The following is a 22597-nucleotide window of genomic DNA, read 5'->3' as shown; positions in this document are numbered from 1 at the left end:
ATTGTAGGTTATGTCTTCATCCGTGTTTATTTGTTATATAGTTATAGTTTTCTGCTTCTTTAACATTGACTTTGGGTGTTTTTCATCATTTTCGCTGATTTCCAAAAGAGGAATTCATGGATCTTGTTGGTAGATCACATTTAGGGACCTGATATCTATGAGTATGTATGCAATTTGGTGAATTTCAAAATGAAAATCCAGATCTAGTTAATTTAAATGTGGTCTCATAAGGGCACTGTTGGGCCTTGGTGGAGTTGTGCTCTACTGAGTGAACAACAACCCTATCAAGATAAAACTCAGATGATTTCGATAACTATCATGATGAACGTAACGTTGTTATCTCTGTCAAGGAGGTGATGTTTTCATTGCTGTTTGGAAGTCCTTGAGCAGAGTTTTAGAAAAACTACTGAACCACTTTTCTAATTATGGTGGAAGGGTGAGGTTTTATCCAAGGAGGAACCCATTCACTCTAAGAGTGGATCCAGGAATTCATTTTTATGAGTGTTTTTCAACATCTTTGTGAATTTCTCATCAAAAAATTCCTGGATTTTACTGAACAAATCGAGGCCTGTAGAAATGTGATGGTTTGAGCTCAACTGCGTCATTCTAGCTTCCTTTGAGTTTAAAACTGATTCTAGCTCCTGAGTGAAGCGTGTTGTTGTTTAAACTCTGAATAACAAACACTTTCTAAACAGACAGATTATATGTTTTATCTCCTCACTGTGCTTTTCAAAAATCAAAGTAATTCAAGTAGTTTCTCAAGTTAAAGCATGAATTTATTAATATCCACAAATAAATGTGATTCAGCCATAAAGTGCACGGAAATAAAATGTTGATCTCATTAGAAATTCCTTTGACAGTTTTTATTTCTGTTGGCGTTGAGCTGAATGAAGAACCTCCGATGTGGCGCAGAGTCACAAACGGGATCTTAATGAATCGGGCCATGATTGTGTTGACATTTACCAAACAAAGCTCTGAAGCCGTAACTATGTGAGAGAGTCCTCTGACCTTTCACAGCTCTGAATGAAATATTGCTGTTTGCCTTTGTTGGACTGAGCTGGACGTACCTGGATCTTGCCGAGCTCCCCGGTGCTCTCCATCCTGCTCGCTACGTTCACCGTGTTGCCCCAGATGTCGTACTGAGGTTTCCTCGCCCCGATCACTCCAGCGATTACCGGGCCATGATTAATGCCTGAGGAAAAACCCCAGAGGCCACGCGGTCACAAATCTGACTCTGTTTTACGATAAATGATGTCATACACATAAACATTCATCTCAGCTCGGAAAGAGGAGGTGATGTTGAGACATTTTCATTCATTGCTGGAATGCTGTTGGTTTGTAATTTCATTTTTGTCAAGGACAAAACTGACAACAGCAAAAGCTCCTGTGTTGTGTGAAGGGTACGAGGAAATAATCAAATTAAAAGGTTTGGACAGTTTTTACCCTGCGTTATTTTCCTGTATGTGTTTCTGTGTGTGTGTGTACGCTAGGTTATCTAAAGCAGCTCAACAAGTTAATTAGAAAAATGTTCAAGATCTTAATGAATTAAATTTAAGACCTATATTCAAGTATGGCAGATATGAAGGGACAAAGTCACATTAATTACATTTAATTATTACAATTCCACATAATTGAAGCTAAGGTGATTATCACTCAAAACTACAGGCAGACACAGTTGCCACAGTCTTTCCCAAGGACTACAACACAGACATAACAACCTATGTATGTCACCAAAACATTTCCCTCACAAAACAATAATTTTAAACATGTTTGAGTGTTTTGAGAGATAAAAGCGAGCAGCGTCATCTGGTTCACAGTAAGCACACAACCCCATTAACAGTGTGTGTCCCTATAGATGGAGTCCTCCACCAAAGCTGCGGTAGGATTTAACTGCAAGTCAAATAAATGAGTCCACTCAGAGCAGGGGGGGGGGGGGGGGGTGATGTCATCATTTATAGGTAGGAGCCAAACACTTCCACTGCTTTTAAATTTCAAGAGTAGCAATGAGAGTCTTCTGTTTCAGAGACAGTGTTCAGACCCAGCCGCTGATGGTGACAGAACTCTGAACCTCTCACTGTGACATTTCACTGTTTATGTCTCATGTTGTGTTTTTATCACCAAAGAAAAGTAAATGTTTGAAGCAAAACTTTTCTCTGTTCAGAATCAAGAGCTGAAGAATAACTGAGTCAGGACGACAGCATGGTCTTTATCTCTTGGTTTGATTGTATAATTTACTTTATCTATTATTGAATGCTCTCAACGTCTCAACAGTCAGTTCTCCTCAGCTGAACACAAAGCAGACAGCACACAGTTCTGTCAGAGGTTACAGCACATGAGCTCGTTAAGATGGCTTCACTCAGATAAGATGCTTTTGGTGCCGACCCGAGTGTGAGCATCTCTGATTTCATGGACGCAGTGTTAATGCCAATCATGCAGACTACAAACAGGGTTATTATGTCAGCCATAACAGAGCTGCACACGGTGCAGCGCAGTATCCAGTGAGTGAAAGGTTTGAGCCAAAAGCAGCTGAGCCCACTCACCCACACGCAGCCTGAAGCTATTGAAGGAATGTCTGTTGATGCCGTCCAACTTGCCAATCAGAGCGATGGCGAACTCCACCATGTTCCCTATCTGGGCCTGTTGTCTCTCTTTGTCCTGAAACAACAGCGGCACAGTCACGTCACTGGGACCACTTCAAGTTTTAAAGACAGGTCAGAAAGTGTGTTGAAGGCTTGCTGAGAAAACACTGGACAGAAACCAATCTGATCCTCAGGGCTCCCAACTGACCCACTGGCACTATAGACCATGTTCTCCCCTCAGTCAGAAGGTGGGTCAGATCAGGGTCTGGAAGATGTGTACGCCACCTCTCAAGCAAAGTTAGGAAAGTGGAGAATTGAAGACCCTTACATAGATCGATGTAAGGGGCTGAAATACAATCAAATATTTCAAGGAAATTAAAGATTATTTCAAGGATATTTGGTCAATTTAATCAAATACCAGATTGATTCCATGATTGAAAATGTATAAATAATGTGTGGGAACCCTGACCCTGTTCTGACCCTGGTCTGACCCTGGTCCGAAGCAGTAGCTACTCCACCTGATTGTTCTCCTGACCGGGCGTCCCACTAAGCCCAGCAGCCGCCATATAAGTGCTGCCGATTGTCTTGATCTTCTCCACACCGCTGAACTTTGGCTTGGACAGCAGCTGCCGGGTCAGAGCAAAGTAAAATGAGTGACGTGTGCATGTGGGAGCTTCATCACTTACAGTCCTCGCTCCTGCTGGCACATCACACAGAGGGGATTTAGCTGGATATTTACACTGTTCTGTTTGAACACAATGTCCACATGGTTAACATTTGGAACTGGAGGAGAAGTACGTGCTAAAGAATTAAAGGATGAGGATGAACGTTTTTTCCTTCTTGTCTTCCTGACCTCGTCAAAGTCGGCGATGATCTCGTTGAGCAGCCGGAGACACTCCAGGCCCTCCTTGTTGATATCACACTCGGTGTAAAACTCTTTGAAATCCGGGACCGAGGCAAACATCACACACACACAGTCGTATGACTTGTAGTAGAGGTCCTGTTGGGTGAGATGCAAAATAAAAAAATAAACGAGGTGTTAATAGTTTTGCCACGAGGGAAAATAGGATTGTTTGGCTTAGATACAAATTCAAGAATGTTCACTGCTAAGATAAGAATAATAATTTGACCTCATATCTAAAAAGTTTCACAACATTTTGAAAACACCCAAACATCACAGAAGACACTTTTAAAATATGAATAAAACATCTTACATCTTTTGTGCTCCTTCACACTAGTGCAGCGTGTGTGTGTGTATGTCCACAATAACTCAACAACATATGTAGAGATTTACACACTTGGCAGAGATGCTCCAGATGACTAACCTTTGAAGCTGATCGGAGTGACTGACAAAATATGGTCTGAAGAATCATTTTACAAAAAATCTCCTCAAATACGAGAGAGATGATGTATTACAAGATTATATTTAAAAAAAATTATCCCTGATCAATTGACATCATATCATAAATGAAATAATGAAGAATTCAGAAAATGACGCTGTGCAAATAAGAACAAGTTCTCTACAAACTTTAGGACTTTGGACACAACCTAAAATGTATATAGACCCCCAATTTTCTTTCAAATGTTTAAGTTAACTTACTTTTGCTTTATATTAACAATAGTTATTATAGTATTTCTGGACTGAGGTTTTCAACTAGGTGCCGTCTCACCTCGTTCTTTTTATTCTCCCCGACGAACAGTGCCGCCACATGGGCCGGCAGCACGTTCTCCAGCAGCAGGCGGTTCAGGTTCTCCCTGGTCTCGATCTCGTCCTGCTCCGTGTGGTTCTTGTACTTCAGCAGGAAGTCCTGACGGAAGCAGGACTCATTCTAGGAGACAGGCACACAATGAGGTCAGAGCAATAAAGAAACCAATAACTTAATAAGTATATCAATGGGAATTATATTAGATTTGCAGTGAAATGATGTATTAATTTCCAGAACTTTAGCACTTTTTATCAGTTAATAACTGGTGAACCACAGGGACAGAAGGGAATGTAAGAGCTGATGTCATGACAAGTCTTACTTTACAGGTTATAAATCTAATCATGCTCCTATTTATATAAATGAACAGGATTTCAGTTTGTATAATTGGAATGAAAGAAATAAGCTGAGAGCGTCAGTACCTGTTGTGAGATGATGAGCATGGTCACCAGGAACAGGGTGATGTATATGCAGCTCATCACCTGCGGGTGTTTCACCAGCCCGATCCACCTCAGGATGGATTCATCGTCTCTGCTGTAGAACAAGAACAATCCTTTATACCTGGACATGACTCTGAATTACACATTTCACACACATCACTCAATGTAAAGTCACAACAGCAATGTCTTTACAAGGTAGAAAAACGTTGACCACAAGCACTCACATAGTTAAGGTTATTTATGATTCTGCCAATTCATTTTCATTATACTTCATTTAAGTGACCCAATAGCATAATTTCTTTGTTTGAAATACGTAATCTACTGAGAGCTGACTTTCCTGTGGCGAACAGTCACAGTTAAAGGTTTCCAAAAATCAAAGCAAACTACCGGACAGCATTTTCTTTTCTGAATCCTACCTGCTGCAGTTCCAGCTGCTATTGGTCTGAGCGTAGAGGACATTTCCATAGGCCAGAAACAGTTCCCTGTTGGTGCTGAGGATGAGGATGTAATATACTGTGGAGGCCAGGGTGAGGAAGAGCACTTTGAGCTCAAAGCTCACCCGCAGGAAGACTCCACATGCAATGAGGGACAGGATACAGCAGTATACAGAGTACTGAAGGAGAGGAAGAGGGACAGGATTCAGAATAAGATATGAGACAAATACCAGAAGTAAACTTTCCACAACTTCCCACTGCGAGAAAAATCGTCAACTGTCACCGTAAATAAAGATGGCCGACTTCTACACTTCCTGCCACTTTCAACAAATGCCATTATGACATCTGTCTTCATATACAGTCTATGAGCAGGACTCACAGAGCATGGTGAACATTTCTATGATGTGTCAGATGCCAAAGCCCAGAAACTCTTCTGGCGTCACGTCTCCTCTGGCTCTCCGTTAAACACATAGCAGGACTATTTGCGAATACTATTTAATCAACTCTAATATAAAACAATGTTAAATGTTATTATTTCCTATGATTAACAAATCCGTCACTCACAGGCAGGTAGAAGAGGCCTCCGTCTGATCCCTGCTCGTGGGAGCGATTTGTTTGACACAGGTCGGCCATGTTTTCTGTCACACGTGTCTGGACGAAGCGCTGCAGGGGGATAAAAAAAGATCGGACTGACGGTCATCCCCTGGACCGAATGCTTTGATGTTTGGCATGGTGGCTGTGAAGTGTAGGACAGCTCAAAATAGCAGACTGTATAAAGACCCTCTCAACATTTGATTGGAGTCTTACCAGGTTGAACACGGCCAAAATAATGATGACCGTAGTTGTGATAGTGGCCAGAGGGAGACGCACACATGGCCGCTTCACGACCGCCTCGGACACAGCTGACAGCCACTGGCACCTCGAGAGCTTCTCAGGAAACAGCCGCTGCAGAGGTGAGAGAGAGGTGAGGAGAGAGACGGGGTCAAACAGGTACCACGAGGACCATGTGACTCTGACATGGTCATAAATCTACAGACATCATGTCTGAGTGACGGGGGCTATTTCCAGGGCAGGAATCTGTCTGAATGAGGAAAACATTGCCTCAAGGCCTGAATGTCAGGGGTCAATAGGTTAGGCTATAGAAAGCTGCAGCCCTGTGTAAGCAAGGGGATAGATTCCATAACGTGTGTCCATTCACACACCGGCTAAACCTGGCACGGTCAGACACCTTCACAGACACCAAACACTCCATCATCACACTTTGCCAAGTAATTGTTAAGGCGTTTTTTTACCTTTACACACACGAAGATTTCTAACTCGGCCAAGGAGGTTATGTTTTCACCCGTGTCCATTTGCTTTTTAGGTTTGTTAGCACGACTACACATAACTACTGGATGGATCTATACATACTATTACTATAAAACTTAGTGTTGGTATGCCGTTAATCTTGTGTCGCCTTCAAACTACATAAAGAATTTCACATTTAATTTCCTCTTCTCAAACTCAATTTTTTTATTCAATACCACTTTGACAGCATAACGCTTGTATTGCAAGTCAGTGCCAGGTCAGCATCATATAAAACAAGACTTTAACAAGTGGTGCTGAAATGAAGGCCGACCGTCCCACACTGACCTTTGACCTGCATCCAGTTCAACTGTAAGAAGGTATGAAAGAGTTGATATAACAGTGAGGCTTACTTTTCCACTTTCTATTAACCCAAATATGAACCAACACAAACTGCCTGAGAGCAGCTGAGTCTATGAGTGAATCTCCTAAATATCTGAATATGAGACATTAAGACACTGACCTGTAGGTGACCTGCGAAGCAGATGGCCAGCGTCAGCAGCAGCACACAAACCAACACTCCAAATGAAATACCCAACATCTGTAGACTGAGGGACATAAAAAACAGAGTTAGTCAGAAATCGTCTTTTCCTTTCCCACATCACGACACATATAATCTTTAAATTGTGCTTTAGAAGTCATAGATGTCTTGTCACAAATGTTGTCCGCGACCTCTCAGGACTCTTTGATTTTTTGATAATGCTTGATGAGTTGGTCATACTCACTCCTTTGTGACAAACAGCTGAATCATAAAGATGCAGAGGAAGATGAAGGTGGCGCAGCCAACATAGTGTTTGAACATCGGCAAATCCAGAGCTCGGTACTGAGAAGAAACACAGTACACCCATGAACTTCTGCATGAAGTGAAATGTATGACATTGTAGAAATATACATCAGGCCATACGTTTTTGCACATTTTTATTCTCCAGTCTCTGTGGATAATAGAAGCCGCGATAAAGTGCCACGTCTCAGTTTGAATGTAGGAGGTTCGTGTACGAGACACAGCCCTTTTTAAACATGGTTCCCAAATTGTGAGAGTTCACATCGGTCCAAATACTTGCAGCCTGGACTGTAAATGTTTTCAATGAGCTAAATGTCAAACCAACCTGCTTTTCCAGATCTTTCTTTGGAAACCACAGAGCTAAGCTGCTACTCTCCTCAGTCTTAGACCACTGCCTGAGAGAGGGAGAGAGGAAGGAGGGAATTATGTAAGAAGTAATAAGGAAAGGAAGGAAGGAATAAAAAGGAAGAAAGAATAGATTGCTCTGGCTATTACCCTAAGTTTCAAAAGATACTATACTCCATACTATGTTACAGGGAAAATGGCACTGCATTCTGTGCAGACAAACAAAGCTAAATGCTAACATGCTCCCAATGAAAATGCTAACAGGCTGTTAGCGGATGTAATATTTACTATGATGCACATTTTAGCTCAAAGCTTTAGCATGCTAACAATTGCTAATTAGCACTAAACATATAGAACTGAAGCTGATGGGAATGCCATTTGTTTTGCTGGTAATTGGTAATGTAGGACAATTTTGTATTTCGACCTGATGTTGTCGCTGAATGGAAAACCATAATTATTAATGTCTCACTCTGCAAACCTTCACTTTTATTTGACAGCATATTCCATTAGCAATCGAACACCTGCTTTATCATTGAAAGGCAAGCTTTATAGTAAAGATGAGCCTACTTGCTGCTGAGCTCATCTATGGTCGTGGTCATCTCATTGTGCAGCTCCTCATCAAACTTACTCTTCTGGGATTTGTTCCTGCAGCGGAAAGCACACAGACAATTAGGACGAGGCAGAGGGACGGACACTGAGACACTCAGGCTGATAGGAACAGATGCTGGAAAACCAGATTAGGTCATGCAGGTTACTCAGGTCCTGTTTAGCTGTGCTGGGAGGCAACTTGGTTAATACCATTCGGAGCATTAGTGGGAGAAATAACGTTGTGCCTTTGAGTGAGTTATGTGGTAGGGGGGGGCCGGATGCAGAACGCTGTGTGTTAGATGATCTCTGAGGGCATTCAGAGGGAGGGTTGCTGCCGTGCCTCTGCTTGGAAACCCCCTACTCTAATCAGGAAGGAAACACTCACCACAGACACACACAGACCCAGACACACACACAAGCCCCAGTCAGTGATCAGTGTTAATAGCAGCATGTCAGTCTACTGGAGTTACAGCGTTTTGCTGATGGCATTTCAGATCACACGATGCCCTGTTAGGAAGAGGTAGCATTGAGAAACGATGAGAGATGAACAGTGGGATATCACTGTTCAAGTTAGTGTTGGGACGGCAAGGCTCTCTACTACAGCAGTAGTTCTCACCCTGGAGGACAAGACATCATACAGAATTATTTGGGATTTTGTGGGGGGTCAAGAATTATATTTGTTTTATTGGAATTTCCTGTAGAATAAGTGTGTTCTGACTTTAAAATGATTGTGTTAAATTAGCCATTTCAGCCTTGTTGCCCACAAAAAATGATCATAATATTTAAAAGATGAGAATGTGAGAGTTTTTTCTACATGATGTGAAAGCTCACCATCTTTTAAACAAGTGCCTTTGAGCAAGCATATATTCATTTAGTGTCAGGGCACCACGAGGTTAAGAACTACTGCACTGAGGGACCTTGCGGGCCATGAGGGCCCCACTCACTTATAGCTGCTGAACGGAGCTGCAGGCAAGGAGAAAGGTTCCTCTAGAGACTCATCAAAGCTGCCAGGGCCCAATAGTAAGACATTAACATAAAACCATCATGAACAAAATCTATATAAATTTATATGAAACAGATATAGGCACGTGAAGGGGTGTTGCCCAATCACAACTTTTACATTTAACCATAGAATTACATGAGTGAAATGAGATGCATCCTCTCATAAAGCTTGAGGATGCATCTCATTTCACTCTCACTTCACCCCCAGAGGTGTTCAGCAGCTGCTGCTTCTGCTACAGTGAATGAAATTAACAATTTCTACCGTAAAACAAACCTCCACTTTCCTAGTGTGGAATGCTTGTGCTTTTAGGCCCACACTTATCTGTTCTAATCACATTACTCCAGCCCACGGTGTTTGTGTAGGTGAGTCCTTCTCACTAATCAGCAGCTACACTTTACATATTTGTCTGTGCGCTCGCTGCCTGTGCCAGACTTATGGAAGGCCTCTCCATCGAGCTCAGCCCTCTCACCACTCTTAAGGAGCGACAATGCAGTACAGCTACACTCAGCAGCTGCTCAGTGGCGACAATCTGTCAGTGAAAGTGTTACTTGTGTGACATTACTTTTGATTTTTGGACTGGAAAAAAATCTCAACATTTGATTTTAGCGGCTATTTCACCTAGTATTAAGATGACATCTTCTGTTATGTTTCCTGTGGTTTCAACTGCTTAATAATGACAATGACACATTCAACTTGGGCAATCAAGGAATGCATACCTCTGCCAAGGCTAACGCCTATCTTGAAATGTTCAAGAAAGAGAAAGAAATCCCTGTGTCCGCCCCTGATACTGATCCATACCAAACATTTAAAGGGTTCTTCCCTGACTCATACCATATCCTCCCAGCAAGTGTTGTAGTAATCTCTCCAGTGGCTTTTTGTGTAATGTTCCAAACTAACAGATAAACAAATAAATGTTAATGGGAGAATAACCTCATTGGCAGAGCGGTAATAACCTTATGTAATTATACGTGTGGTGAATTGGTAATTTATAATCCCCTGCCACTTTATTAAGAACTAACTGATCATTTGCTCTCAGAACATTCTTCTCAGCATTGATGACTATATTGACATCACATCATTTTTGCAGATTTGTCAGCTGCACATCCAACCTGCCAACCTCCTGTTTTATACCACATTCCAAAGGGTATGCTGGATTCATATCTGGTGACTCAGGAGACCCACTGAAGCTCAATGAACTTATTGTCATGTTTATGAAACCAGTTTCAGACTTCTGATTGTGCCATTGAGCATTTTCTTGCTGGAAGTATCAAATAATAAAGATGGTAAAGTATTAGTATCAAGTGGCCAGAAGTGTGCCATGAATTACACAATCAGACTGAGCCTTGGACACGAGGCAGGTCGGGTTGATGATACTTTCATCAGACCACTCTACATTTTTCAGTCTTCAACACTCCAGTGATGCTCTAGATTTCTGTTCTTAGCAACAGGAGAGTAAGCACATGTGGTTCAAGGTTTGATGTGTAGTTCGTTCTGAGTGGTTTTCCTGCTCACTACAGTTCTAAACTGCGGGTACCTGAGTTACTGTGGCCTTTACGTCCCAGGAGATCAGCTGTTTTAGAAACACTCTGACTGGTGGGAACAATCCTGCCGTGGTGGAAGTCACCAAGATCAGATCTTCCCCCATTCTGATGTTTAATGTGAACATCGACTAAACATCTTGGATTTTATCCACTGCTCTGCTGCAACGTGATTGGCTGATTGGATAATTGCATGAATAAACAGGTGAGCTTGGAGATTGCATTGTGCTGCTTTCTGTATTAAGTCATTAAATCATGCATTAATCATTGATAAGTAATCAGCTGGTTTGTGCGAAATGTAACCCAAAGCTGCCATAGGATTTTTTACAGAGACAGCAATTGTTAAATCTAAAACATAAAAAAAAAATGGTGTTCAAGTATACTAGCTCAGAAATGGGTTGTTACAAACCATTATGTGTAAAAGAGCCACCAAACACACTGCTTTAGACCCTTACCTGAATATTGCTTCAAATGTAAGTGTAAAAAAGAACAAGCCAGACCGAAACTCTAACATATAACAAGTAGAATCTTGAATCTGAAAATTGGCAGAAATGTACTGACTGTATTACATTAAAATGGTTTGATGCCGAATTTAGTGTATTACATAATATTATTAATAAAATGTGATGGAGACCAGTTCAGATTATTTGAACAGATGGAAAGATCTTGGCAAGGCAAGATGATGGAGGACTAACGTTCCTGCAAAAGCAATGGCCATCAAGATGCTGTTGAGCAACAGGGTTATTACAAGGGCTGACTTCCAAGGTGATTATGTGTGAGCACATTCTGTCTCTTTACACCAGCCAAGTTTCAGACTGACTCTGTTGATATACCTGCAAAATCTACACAGTCACGAAATGGAGGCTTAACATATCAATACAGCAGCTGAGAAGTGTCTTACCTCTCAGTGATCTTTGATCGCAGGGGGATGTCCTGGAAAACATAGATTGGTGCAGACTCACATTATTGATACAAAAAATGTCATCATTGACAATAATTCTGATGAATTGTTACAGTATGCTTAAAGTACCAAAGTAAAAGTACTCCTTATGCAGAAGGACCCATTTCAGGCTAATGTGTAGTATTGATTGTGTTATTGGACGACGAATATTGATACATTGATGTGTATGTAACTCTTAATTGTTGGAGCTGGTATATGTGGAGCTAGATTAATGAACACTGCACTTTGCTGCTATAATGCTACTCTACAAAATATTTGACTTAACGTTTAAGTATTTCTAAACTGTTGTATTGCTACTTTAAGTTAAAAAAAAATCTAAGAACTTCTTCCTCCACTTAAACTTATACTCTGCATAAACATACATATTTAGTGCAGCTGTTTCGAGATGCTGTGATTCGAACAGCTAACATTTATTATAGTATTATAGTAATATAGTATTACAAATGTTTGATGCATCAGAACATCAATCAAAACAACATCCAACAGCTCAGAAAAGTCAACAAAACCTTTCCCCTACATTTTCCATTAGGTGTAGTGGCAAATTTTCATCAGTGGTTAACACACATCGGTTATTTACCAGTTGATATCACTCACCTTGTTGCGTGGCTTGCCATTGATGATAGTGTCTGGGCTGAAGCCCTCTGGGCTCTGCAGGTGGGCAAAAGGTTTAACAGCCCCCCAGGATTCCAAGTAACGGGTCATACGCACTGACGCACGCATCTTCAGACCATCGTTAACACGATGTTTGGGCGCGCTGCGGGCGTTCAGAGATGGGTCCTTAGACTTAAGACACAAATACAAGACATTTGACATTTACTGTTGAGAGTGAGAACATATCTGTGGAATCCATGCAAAATGGCAACCTGCGATGCATCTGGTATTTTATAAGGTTCCATATGTGCAAGTTAGATTTTGCCATTTAAAATCAATTAGACTTTGCTTCCTTCAATTTGGTAACAATCCATGGAAAAGCCAAATCCATGCAAGAGAAGAACTGTTGTTCTGGGTCATTTTGGAATCGACATTGGCTTTTGGATTTTATGCCGCAAGATTCAGCTTGCGAAAAAACAAACAATGGCAACCATGCAGTAAGGTGGGTAGATACGCAGTACTGTTATTGTTTTTTCGAAAATGTCTAGTAGGTATATTACAGTAGAAATATCAATCATAACTCAAAGGACAACAACACAAAAAAGACAATGGATTTTTGACATGTAGAAAACAAAAACTCTGTTTATATAGGTCTTTTCCAGTTTTAACAACCAAGCACTTTACAACACAAGTCGAATTCACCCATTCACGTACACATTCATACAGCACTTCCACACGCAGCACTTTTTCTATCACACCCTGAACCCCGTCAGTATCTGAAGTGTTTTCATACACTTCATATTTCACATTTTTCAACTCACACTTTGCATCTTCAAGGAAGCTGGACTGAGAACTCACCCGTGGATCGATGACCAGGTAGGTGAGAATATTGAGCTCTTTTAGATAGGGATCTCTAATGTGGCCGTTGCCCTCTTCCACTTCATAAGCCTTGTTCAGGTGCTTCAGAGTTGCCTCTGTGATGTGGACGCGTCTTACAGAGTGAAGAGCAGACGAAACAATAAAATACGTGAAATTGGTTATGAGAGACATTTGTTATAACTATGTAATTAGGGGGTTATTAACATTAAGATTGTGTGAACCTCAGGCATCCTAAACTTGTGTGAGGCAATATGGTGACTTACTGTGAATATGTATAAGTGGTGATGACATTTATGACACGAATGAAATACTGTACCACTTACCCTGGAAGGCCTCCCGACTCCATGTGATTAGCCAGCGTGACATCATGCGACCACACATCAAATTGCCATTTGCGAAGGCCAATGACACCGCAGAGCACGTTTCCTGAATGCACGCCCACTCTCATGTTGATGTCCACTCCTGTGGCCTCGCGTACCTGCCTGAAGGAGTTTCAGAGTAATTGGCAGTAATTCTTTAGATCGTTGATTGTAAAGTTTGTTTCTGTACGATGACCAGAGCTTCAAGGCACCGTTTGAGGATGACATAATAACCCGGTCTTCTAACCTTTTTATATCTGTCTATGTGAAGCCCTGTTGTTTCTGTGTCTAAATACCTGGTTAAACACATGATCCAACAAAGTGCTGTCAGAATTTCCTCTGACTTTCCAACCATTCTTAAAAAGTACAAGTTCTTTTCAACATGTGCAATCCTAGGTACAAGCAGACGGGGATAGTGAGCACAAACTCACTTGATGGCTTCACACATGTCAAGTCCCATTTTCACACAGTTCTTGGCGTGTTTGGGCAGAGAGACAGGCAGCCCTGACACACAGTAATAACAATCCCCAAGGATCTTGATTCTCATGCATTCATTCTCCTAAAAGGAATGACAAAAAATATAGGGGTAAATACAGTTGTATGCAACAAGTCTGCAAATGTATGTAAGTAGTGAATGTACAGAATATGAGTGTACACAAGACATGCCAACAAATGGCAGCTGTCCAATACACCAAGAGTTTTGCAAGACTGAGACTGAAGTGCTTTGGTCGTCTGTAATAATTACAAAAGACATTCAGAAGAACTCACCTTGGCAATTTGGTCAAATTTTCCAAACAGTTCATTCAGCATGATGACCAACTCCTTGGGGGAACAGTCACTGGCCAACCGTGTGAAGCCAACAATGTCTGCATAAAGAATACTGAGGCAAAGAGAGAGCAGGGAGTTCAACACATCTACACGAACAGAGATGTCTGATCTGACCAGTAATTAAAGTCTGCATTGTCTAAGATCACCTGGTACAACTTATACAGTTTGCAACAATAAATCGAAACATTATCGGTATAGCCGGTTTCAAACATTGGCTGAACTCTAGATCATCTCCTGACATTCTGCAGAATAAAATGCCTGTCTGCTTCAATGCTCAGTCATAGCTTGGACATGATTAAGGCTGCCAGTTAGTGCCAATAATATCTCATCTGACCTCTGAAAGAACCAGACATGACACCACATGGAAAAAGATTGGCAATAGCCCAATGCACACACAACACCTGACTCCTTGCCTGAGAAGAGCCGGCCAGAGGGGAATGAAATTCAAACCCTCTCTTTAAGCCATGCTTATCACGCTGAACCACAGGGAATGTCAACAATTGTGTTGAATGCTGTAAATTATAGCATGAAAGGATCAATTCAATTTGACATTGATGGGAAATCCCATTTATAGGTTCGCAATTTTTCAGACTATGTATATTTAACATTCGAAGCAGACTCATATAAAAAACAACCATGAATCCATAGATCTATGTGTGGCATTGAATTTAGCCACAGAGCCCTAGATGAAGTCAACTGGTAACGAGCCACACCGCATGTAGCCGATTAAAGGTGGCTGCCTGGTCTGAGTACAGCTGCCCATCAGTTGGCCAGCAGAGGGATGAAGATCTGGCACCAGAACGAAACGGTTCCCCTGTCGGACTAAAACCGTCCAGGTGCTCCGTGAGATAGACAACACAGATAATGACAGGTCCGACTGAGGTAATAACAGAGATAGGTCAGAGACGCAGACTATCACTCACCACCTTCTTACTCTGGCCTCAATAAACATGGCAGCACATAAGGTCATTACTTTTACCTTTTGATTAGAAAAGACCACAGGTCTATTAGAGGTCAAATCAATTCATACTGTCTTTGCAATTTAATACTGAAAATCGCCTTTTTAAAATAGATGTAATCATCCTGAAAAATATACAGATAAAAGTATGTTTCCATTATATTCTTATTGCTCAGTATGACACAATTCCCTTATTGTGGTAAAGAAGGAATGTCTTGCTGACATCTATCCCGCAGAAATTAAATGCTGTTGAGCCATCTGCCAAAGTTCACTTTAAGATGACGCAACATCTGTCAGCACTTGTTAAATTAATGAAACCCTAGTAAAACAAAGAGCTGTAACTGGGTCAATGCTTTGAAAACAAACAGGCATACTAATCTCCACCATTATGAGAAGTGGTCAGCAAAAGCTCCTTCATTTTTTTTTTTTTAACTATCCCAACCTAAGTTCAAATAAGGCCTCGAGGGCTGAATTATGATCAATAAGTATCCATGGCTTTTTCAGTATTTCAAGTTACCTGACATTCTCGTGCCTCTTGACATAAAGGCTGTGGAAGTTATTGTCTTTGACGAGTCGCTGCTGCTCTGCTTTGTCTTTGCAGTCCTGCAAGCGCTCCATGATCGCCAGCTTCATCTTCATGGAGATGTAGACGGGCAGCACAGACTGCAGCAGGTTCTCCTGCACACACACACACACAGACACACACATAGACATAAACAAGAACACAATTAGTTGCATAGCTATAATTCATCTGAGCCAGGATATTTTAGATATTTGATGGCATTCAATGTCCAGTGAGGAGTTATAAAAGCCATATAAAGTCTATCTGCTCCACACTCTCTCACACACAAATGCACACAACACATGTTTTTACTTCTATCTTAGGGAGGACACAGTCAATTCCCTAGCCCCTTATCCTTACCATAACCATCCATACTAAATGCCTTACCCTAACCTAATTCCAACCCTAACCATGAAATCAAGTCTTAACCCCCTGACTGAGGACTAGACAAAAATGTCCTCACTTACCAAAAATGTCCTGAATCTGTAGGGTCTATGCTTAAAATGGTCCTCACAAAGACATAAGTACAGGAGCCCACACACAATAGCAGGGCCAACCTAGAGAGATAAACCACCATTCACACTCACATTCACACCGCAGGTCAATTTAGAGTCTCCAGTGGACAGACATGTGGAGAACATGCAAACTACACCCACAGATTGTTTTCTGAACCAAATTAAATTCTGTCTCTTCTTCAATGCTATCATCACTCTGGATTATTATCTGCACCTGTCTTCGCTCTGTCTGCAATGCTGGACTGTCCCCACACCCTTGTGCTGCTGATTGGAAGAGTAGGTGGAGGTTTTAAAAAGGAACCAGCATGTCAGTAGTAACCAAATACAGTACCACATAACCTAACATTAACACTATATCTCAATGCAACCAAAAAACGTTAATGCCATACAAAATGACACATTAAAGTCAATCTTGCACAATAGCCAGAAACCGGAGAATTTCAAAGTTCAATAGTTTTAATAAGACAGGAATCTGCTCATGAAATGAACAATCCCTCTCCAAACCACCAGGGGTTGGATCATCAGACTTCACTGGCTGAGTCAGGCCTTGTTAAATGTATCTACAAAATGCTTTTTACATAATTCAGTCACCACAAAGTGCTTTGCTGAGCACAAGTGGATGTGAACAGAGACGATTACATGAGAGAACAAATATATGATACATTTTAAGATATGAACCCTGAGTTAAGTTTCTGCACCAGTGTGTGTGTGTGTGTGTGTGTGTCTGTGTGTTTCTGTGTGTGTGTTTTTGTGAGTATGAATAAAGTAGCACTTGTTGATTTATGCAAATACACTGCCTCAGTGTTCACCACCAGTTTTCTGACAAAAGTAAATATTTTAGTTTTAGAAATTAATCATTTATTTCTCGTTTAAGCATATGTTCAAGTAAGCAACCACTTTGTATTTTTATCTTTCCTTTAATACTCTTTATTTAGCATTTTCTCAGGATAGGTGGGGTGGAATGAGGAGTGTGTGATTAGATCAGAGCTTCAGCTGGGCCACTTAAGGACATTCATTTTTGTTTTGAAGCCATGCCAGTGTTCATTTGGCTGTAAACTCCACTCATTGTCATGTGTCTTGTGCTAAAAATAATAAATCTTTTTGTTCTTGTCGTGGGTCCGTCTATATTCTCCTGCCAGTCAGTGGAGCTGAAAATACAATCACCCCATTGGCACGATAATACCATGACCACACTTGATGGTATGTATAGTGTGTAGTACGGCGCTGACTCGTGCCCAGTTTTGACTCAACACAGTGGTCAGGTTACTTTTCATCAGATCACAGCATGTTTTGCTCTAATGTCGGAATTTCCCATGAGACTTTTTGCAAAAGCAAAGTTTGCTGTCATGAGTTTATTTCCCTGGAGAGTTTCTGGACTCTCCACAATGACTTATTTTGGAGTTATATTCCAAAGAGAAGAATATGTTTTGATTCTGAATATTAAAACTTTTCACTTCTGATTTATAAAAAAAAACCATGAGAGTCAGAGTATGTAAATAAAATCACAATTTATTATTTGATTCAGGTTGTGACAACACAAAATGAAGATGGCTTTGAGTGTTAACTACTCACTGTATACTTATTGTCTGTGTCTCTGCTGCAACTTGAACTGCTTGAATTCAGTCTGAATGACCTCTTTCAAGGTTCAAATGACCCTCTTAGTCTGAAACATGAACGCTCACCTCTCGCACAGTGGCCTTTGTACAGAGGATGGTGTGCAAATGTACGAGGGAGTCACATAATATAACGCTGCTGCAAATATAATCTATTCGGTTTGAGATTACTTAACTATATTACATGACATAACGTGGATATGTGTTGCCACTAGAGAGATATTTACTGTGACTCATAGGAAAGAGACGTCACTTTCAGACAATTGCATTAGTGTTGGTTGCAAAGAGGATAGTTAACGTCACTAGGTTTTAAAATAAGCTGTCCCTGACATCCAATCAGCCAAGAAAAATGTTGGTTGAGGGGGACATAAATGTGGGAACACAAAGCGAGTTTCTCATTGGATGGCCTTTTGGGGCAGTTTAAGGGCTTCCCCCCCACCATGCTCCCTTTTCTTTGGCTAACTTTGAGCGCCAGGCTGCACAATTCAAATACAACTGAAGGTTTAAATGTTAACGATTATATCATTCCTTTCTGTCCTGCTAGGCAACACAGCAGCTTCCTTGACAGCATGTTTTATTATGTCTCATACTAAGCACCAGTCATAATAAATGACAACAAGGGGGAAAAACACCTTCTGAAGTCAAAGCAGGTCAGCAGAGAGGCATCTGATTTAAAAGGCATCACAGGGAAACCTAATTTTAGAAGGATTTGTTAGTCGCAATGAAAAGATCCTTGGGAGAGTCAACATGAGGCCAGCCAAAGGCAAAGCTTTGAGATAGACAAACTTTTGACATTGGTTGCACCGTTGCGCCCAACCTTTTCGTTTAGGTGCAGCAGCACATCATTAAGGTGCACCCAAAATCTTTCACTGTGCCTTTTGGCAGCGCAATAAAACCTCCCTATTATACCCTTTGTTGACAGTTCCCATGTACGGTACATTGGTAATTTCTTGACTAGGGCTGGGTTGTTCAAATACAGATTCAGTTCAGGAATCAATACCTGTACATTGTACAATACCAATTTTGCCTGGATATATCACTAAAGAAGAAGCAATGCTGTAAATGAACAATGAAATATGTAATTTGGGGCATTGTTAAAAATATTATTGTATTTCTGTTAAAAAAACACATTTTTTTGGATGATATTTTGTTCAAGAAATTTTTCTTTCTGATTATTTAGATGTCTATCAATTATATTATAGGCATCAATATTGGCATCAATCAGTTGGTCCGTTGTGGAAACCCTGTGTTCACACTTTTTGTGGCCACTTTTTGATATATACCAGCTCGTTCACATCCTCTCCTCTCTCTGCTTCATTGTCCGTGTGTCCGTGTGTGAATGAGTGGGGGTGGGCCAGCCCGGGGCCTATGTGTATGAGTGTAAACTCCGTAGATGAGATGAGATGAGGAAGCGGCAAGACTCGCTACAATACAGAGACAGACCAGCTAAATCGTATTGAACTGCTCATTATGACTGGTTTAGAATGTACACTACCCTTCTCCTTTCACCCCAATAATTTGGTGGTTTCCATCATATATGTAAATTACGAAAATAGATTTTACTCTCTTCAGGATTTTACAAGTGATTATTATTAAACACTGAAAGACTAATCTAAGTGGACTATCATGAACTAAAAGGCCTTTTTTTAGGCAAAGGGTCATGGGCCAAGGAGAACTCATGAACTTTTAAAGCCGATTTGATAAAGGGGGGGAATCCAGGAATATTTGTGAATTTGTCAAGAAATAATGCAGAGATCTTGAAGAAAAACAAATCAGGCATACTTAGAGGGCTGAGCCTGTGCAATTTGGAGCAGCTTGATCGAATTTACAGGGGCTGTTTTCAGCCTTGGCGGCAGGATGTGCTCTACTCTTGTCAGTGCATTACACTCACCTGTTGTCTTTTCTCTATCTCCAACTTCATCCGCATGCTCAGGCACCGGAGCGTGTCTTGGAAGGTCTGCCTCAGGGTTTTCTCCATCAGGACTTTATGGAAGGCTCCCACCACACCGCCACACAGAAACACCATAGCATTGGACAGCAGCTACAGGAGCACACACAGAAAACAGTGTTGTTAACTTGTGTACATTGTCAACAGCGTTACTTCTACATGTTTCATAAATATTTCTTTGGCCACATATATAGCTTTAATTTTGATACCCAGAAAATGTTGTCGAGGTATATCTTTACCATGAGTAGGATTAGATTTGGATCTACATGTTTGCGTTGAGTACCAGATATATGTAGCATGCATATAGATTTATGGGTTTGTAAAACAAGTTATCAATAAATACGCTCACTTTTTGAGTTTTATCTATATATCTTCCACGGTTTCAGTGTTCATGGTTTTTTTGTCTCATCTTGTTGGCACAAAAAGCTTCAAAACAGCAATAATAACATTCCCCTGACACGACCTACAATATATCGACCCTAAGCCTTCTACACACTCCTCCAACACAAACAACATGAGATTAAATCCGATGATTTCACCTGGGTAGCAAGGTGAGGAGTGGGCCCGTCGCTGTAAATGGTGAGGCGCACTGTGAGGGCTATGATGTGGGACAGGGAGGAGATGATGCTCAGCACCACAGCGTACCCCAACTTGAATGGCAGCATGGTGTACACAGTGATGATGATAAAGAGGAAAAAAGGCACCTGGAAATATAAAGGTTTTGTTATTTCAAGAAGTCATTTGTGTGTCAGGCATTACTTATATTATTTTAAATAATCTGTTCTCTGAAAAGTGTGGTCAAACTCCTGGCATAACTAGAGGTGTTCGATATTAATAAAAGTTTATTTTAACAACTACTCCTTTATAGTTCTCTAAAATCAGAAACATCTGTGATCCAAACAATCTTATTTTGTAGACCTGGATTCTTTGCAAAAGGATCATATAATAACAAGAACAGGTTACCTGGTCCCAAGGCAGGATGATGGGGCTGCGGAAGATGAATGTGTAGCCCATGGTGAGGTGTGTGGCCCAGACAATCAGACCCAATAGACGTCTCCATCGCTGTGAGAGTATCTCTGTACACACCAGCACAAACACGGCCAGGAACACACACAGGCTGCCGCTGACCACGCTCACAAAGGCACAGTGTTCCTTTGCACTCTGAGAGAGAAATGAACACAGATTTGACATTGTAATATAGTGAGTATTGAATGGATACAAACTTGTTTATTCAGTGTACTGGGGAGTTTACATCCATTTTCAGTGTATGCAACTCGTAAAAGGGTCTTTATATACATAGGTCATATCAAATTACAATAACAAGTGCATAGGCAGCACGAGGCAGCTTGTGGAAGGACAACGGGACAAAGGCACTGTCTGAAGAAGTTTACAGAATATTTGCTTTACAACACTATGAGCTACGAATTCTTGCCCGCTCTTGAATCAGTAGTTTGTGTGTCTGTATTGTGAGTTAGTGTTTGTAGGGTCACAGACTGTAAAAGATGCTCCTGAGAGCCATTGATATTCAGTCTGAGCATTGAGGCTCATGTAAGATTACTGAGTGTCTTTCTTCACATCTGTCTCTGCGTCATGTCCCACTTGCTCCAGGCCGTCGTCTTCATGAGTTATTTTACATTGAGATGAAAGCAAGAGGGAAGAATACTGTGAAGCTGTTCGCACATGAGTGAGAGGAAACGTGCTACGGAGTCCTTGTATGCGGGATTATCTGTGTTCTGTATGTAAATGCGTGCATGAAAGCAACAACTGCTTTTCTGTGCTCTGGTGTGTGACAGTCTTGGTGCAAAGTGGGAGAGAGAGTGGGTGTCAGAGGGACGAGCACGAGAGGAAACAAGGGGTTAAACGAGTGCTCAGGAGAGAGGCAGACACACACAAAGTCAGCGTTAATAGATCTCTCCTCAGTGAAGGCCATCTCTGCATTGTATGTTGAGCTTTCTGGTTACCATGGCAGCATCGGAAAAGGCCAGATCTCAACTAGAGCACTTTCTACTCCCTGTGTAGCTGCGGGTCTTGACAAAACCTTTTTGTAGGCGGAAAGAGAACAACTACTCCAAATGAACAGGAACTAAAGCCACGTGACCAGATGAGGCTATAATGTCCAACGTATGGAACCTGAATAATTAAAAATCTCACATGTGCTGTATTGGAATGCAGGTTCTTACTGATAGAAAGCTTTATTTATTCAAAGTGTTCTGTACTGTATATCTATAGTTCCTTTACACTGAGGGTTCGATTCCAGATACCTTAACTGTTCTGTTATAGATAATGCTTACTCCATAACCATCCTCTACAGCTATTAGAACATTTAGACCCAATGCATTCAGATAAAACCTACAGAGCCCCACACACCATCTCTCCATCCCATCAGGGCCTGAGAACAGCGGTGGGAGGTTCACTTGATTCACTCCTGTTATGCTCACAACTCTAGAGGAGTTATATAAGTTGACAGTGACTTTCTGATACCGGTAGGCCCCTCTTAACAGACACCCTGACCCTCCTTTGCATTTAACAACCTCATTTTACAAGCTCCATCCCATCATTTCCCTCTTCACTCCTCTGTACCCCCGGCAACTGTGTGCATGAGTGAAACATAGAGTAGAAGTGACTGGT

At 41.2% G+C, this 22597-nt stretch overlaps 1 protein-coding gene across 5 annotated transcripts in view; it reads right to left on the bottom strand.

Annotated features, from left to right (window-relative positions):
- Nucleotides 1-22597, bottom strand: part of adcy7 (adenylate cyclase 7) — a 55705-nt gene that overhangs the window by 1190 nt on the left and 31918 nt on the right. For 3 of the 5 annotated variants that reach the window (XM_053424132.1, XM_053424137.1, XM_053424144.1), the window contains exons 3-26: nucleotides 20933-21130; nucleotides 20509-20673; nucleotides 19913-20062; nucleotides 15849-16009; nucleotides 14314-14425; nucleotides 13977-14104; nucleotides 13510-13668; nucleotides 13166-13298; nucleotides 12311-12499; nucleotides 11657-11688; nucleotides 9159-9218; nucleotides 8194-8271; nucleotides 7607-7676; nucleotides 7226-7323; nucleotides 6964-7048; nucleotides 5964-6101; nucleotides 5721-5819; nucleotides 5139-5335; nucleotides 4705-4816; nucleotides 4250-4408; nucleotides 3433-3579; nucleotides 3098-3205; nucleotides 2541-2655; nucleotides 1068-1192 (exon numbers count right to left, since the gene is read on the bottom strand). In XM_053424132.1, coding sequence (XP_053280107.1) covers nucleotides 1068-1192; nucleotides 2541-2655; nucleotides 3098-3205; nucleotides 3433-3579; nucleotides 4250-4408; nucleotides 4705-4816; nucleotides 5139-5335; nucleotides 5721-5819; nucleotides 5964-6101; nucleotides 6964-7048; nucleotides 7226-7323; nucleotides 7607-7676; nucleotides 8194-8271; nucleotides 9159-9218; nucleotides 11657-11688; nucleotides 12311-12499; nucleotides 13166-13298; nucleotides 13510-13668; nucleotides 13977-14104; nucleotides 14314-14425; nucleotides 15849-16009; nucleotides 19913-20062; nucleotides 20509-20673; nucleotides 20933-21130 — 3018 coding nt within the window. The remainder of the gene's footprint in view (nucleotides 1-1067; nucleotides 1193-2540; nucleotides 2656-3097; nucleotides 3206-3432; nucleotides 3580-4249; nucleotides 4409-4704; nucleotides 4817-5138; nucleotides 5336-5720; nucleotides 5820-5963; nucleotides 6102-6963; nucleotides 7049-7225; nucleotides 7324-7606; nucleotides 7677-8193; nucleotides 8272-9158; nucleotides 9219-11656; nucleotides 11689-12310; nucleotides 12500-13165; nucleotides 13299-13509; nucleotides 13669-13976; nucleotides 14105-14313; nucleotides 14426-15848; nucleotides 16010-19912; nucleotides 20063-20508; nucleotides 20674-20932; nucleotides 21131-22597) is intronic. The other 2 variants (XM_053424151.1, XM_053424159.1) reach the window with 2 other exon arrangements.

The sequence above is a fragment of the Pleuronectes platessa genome, chromosome 1, assembly GCF_947347685.1.
Source record: "Pleuronectes platessa chromosome 1, fPlePla1.1, whole genome shotgun sequence".
NCBI classification, from domain to species: domain Eukaryota; kingdom Metazoa; phylum Chordata; class Actinopteri; order Pleuronectiformes; family Pleuronectidae; genus Pleuronectes; species Pleuronectes platessa.
The sequence above is the reverse complement of the archived record's forward strand: the minus strand, read 5'-3'. Positions and strand labels throughout refer to the sequence as shown.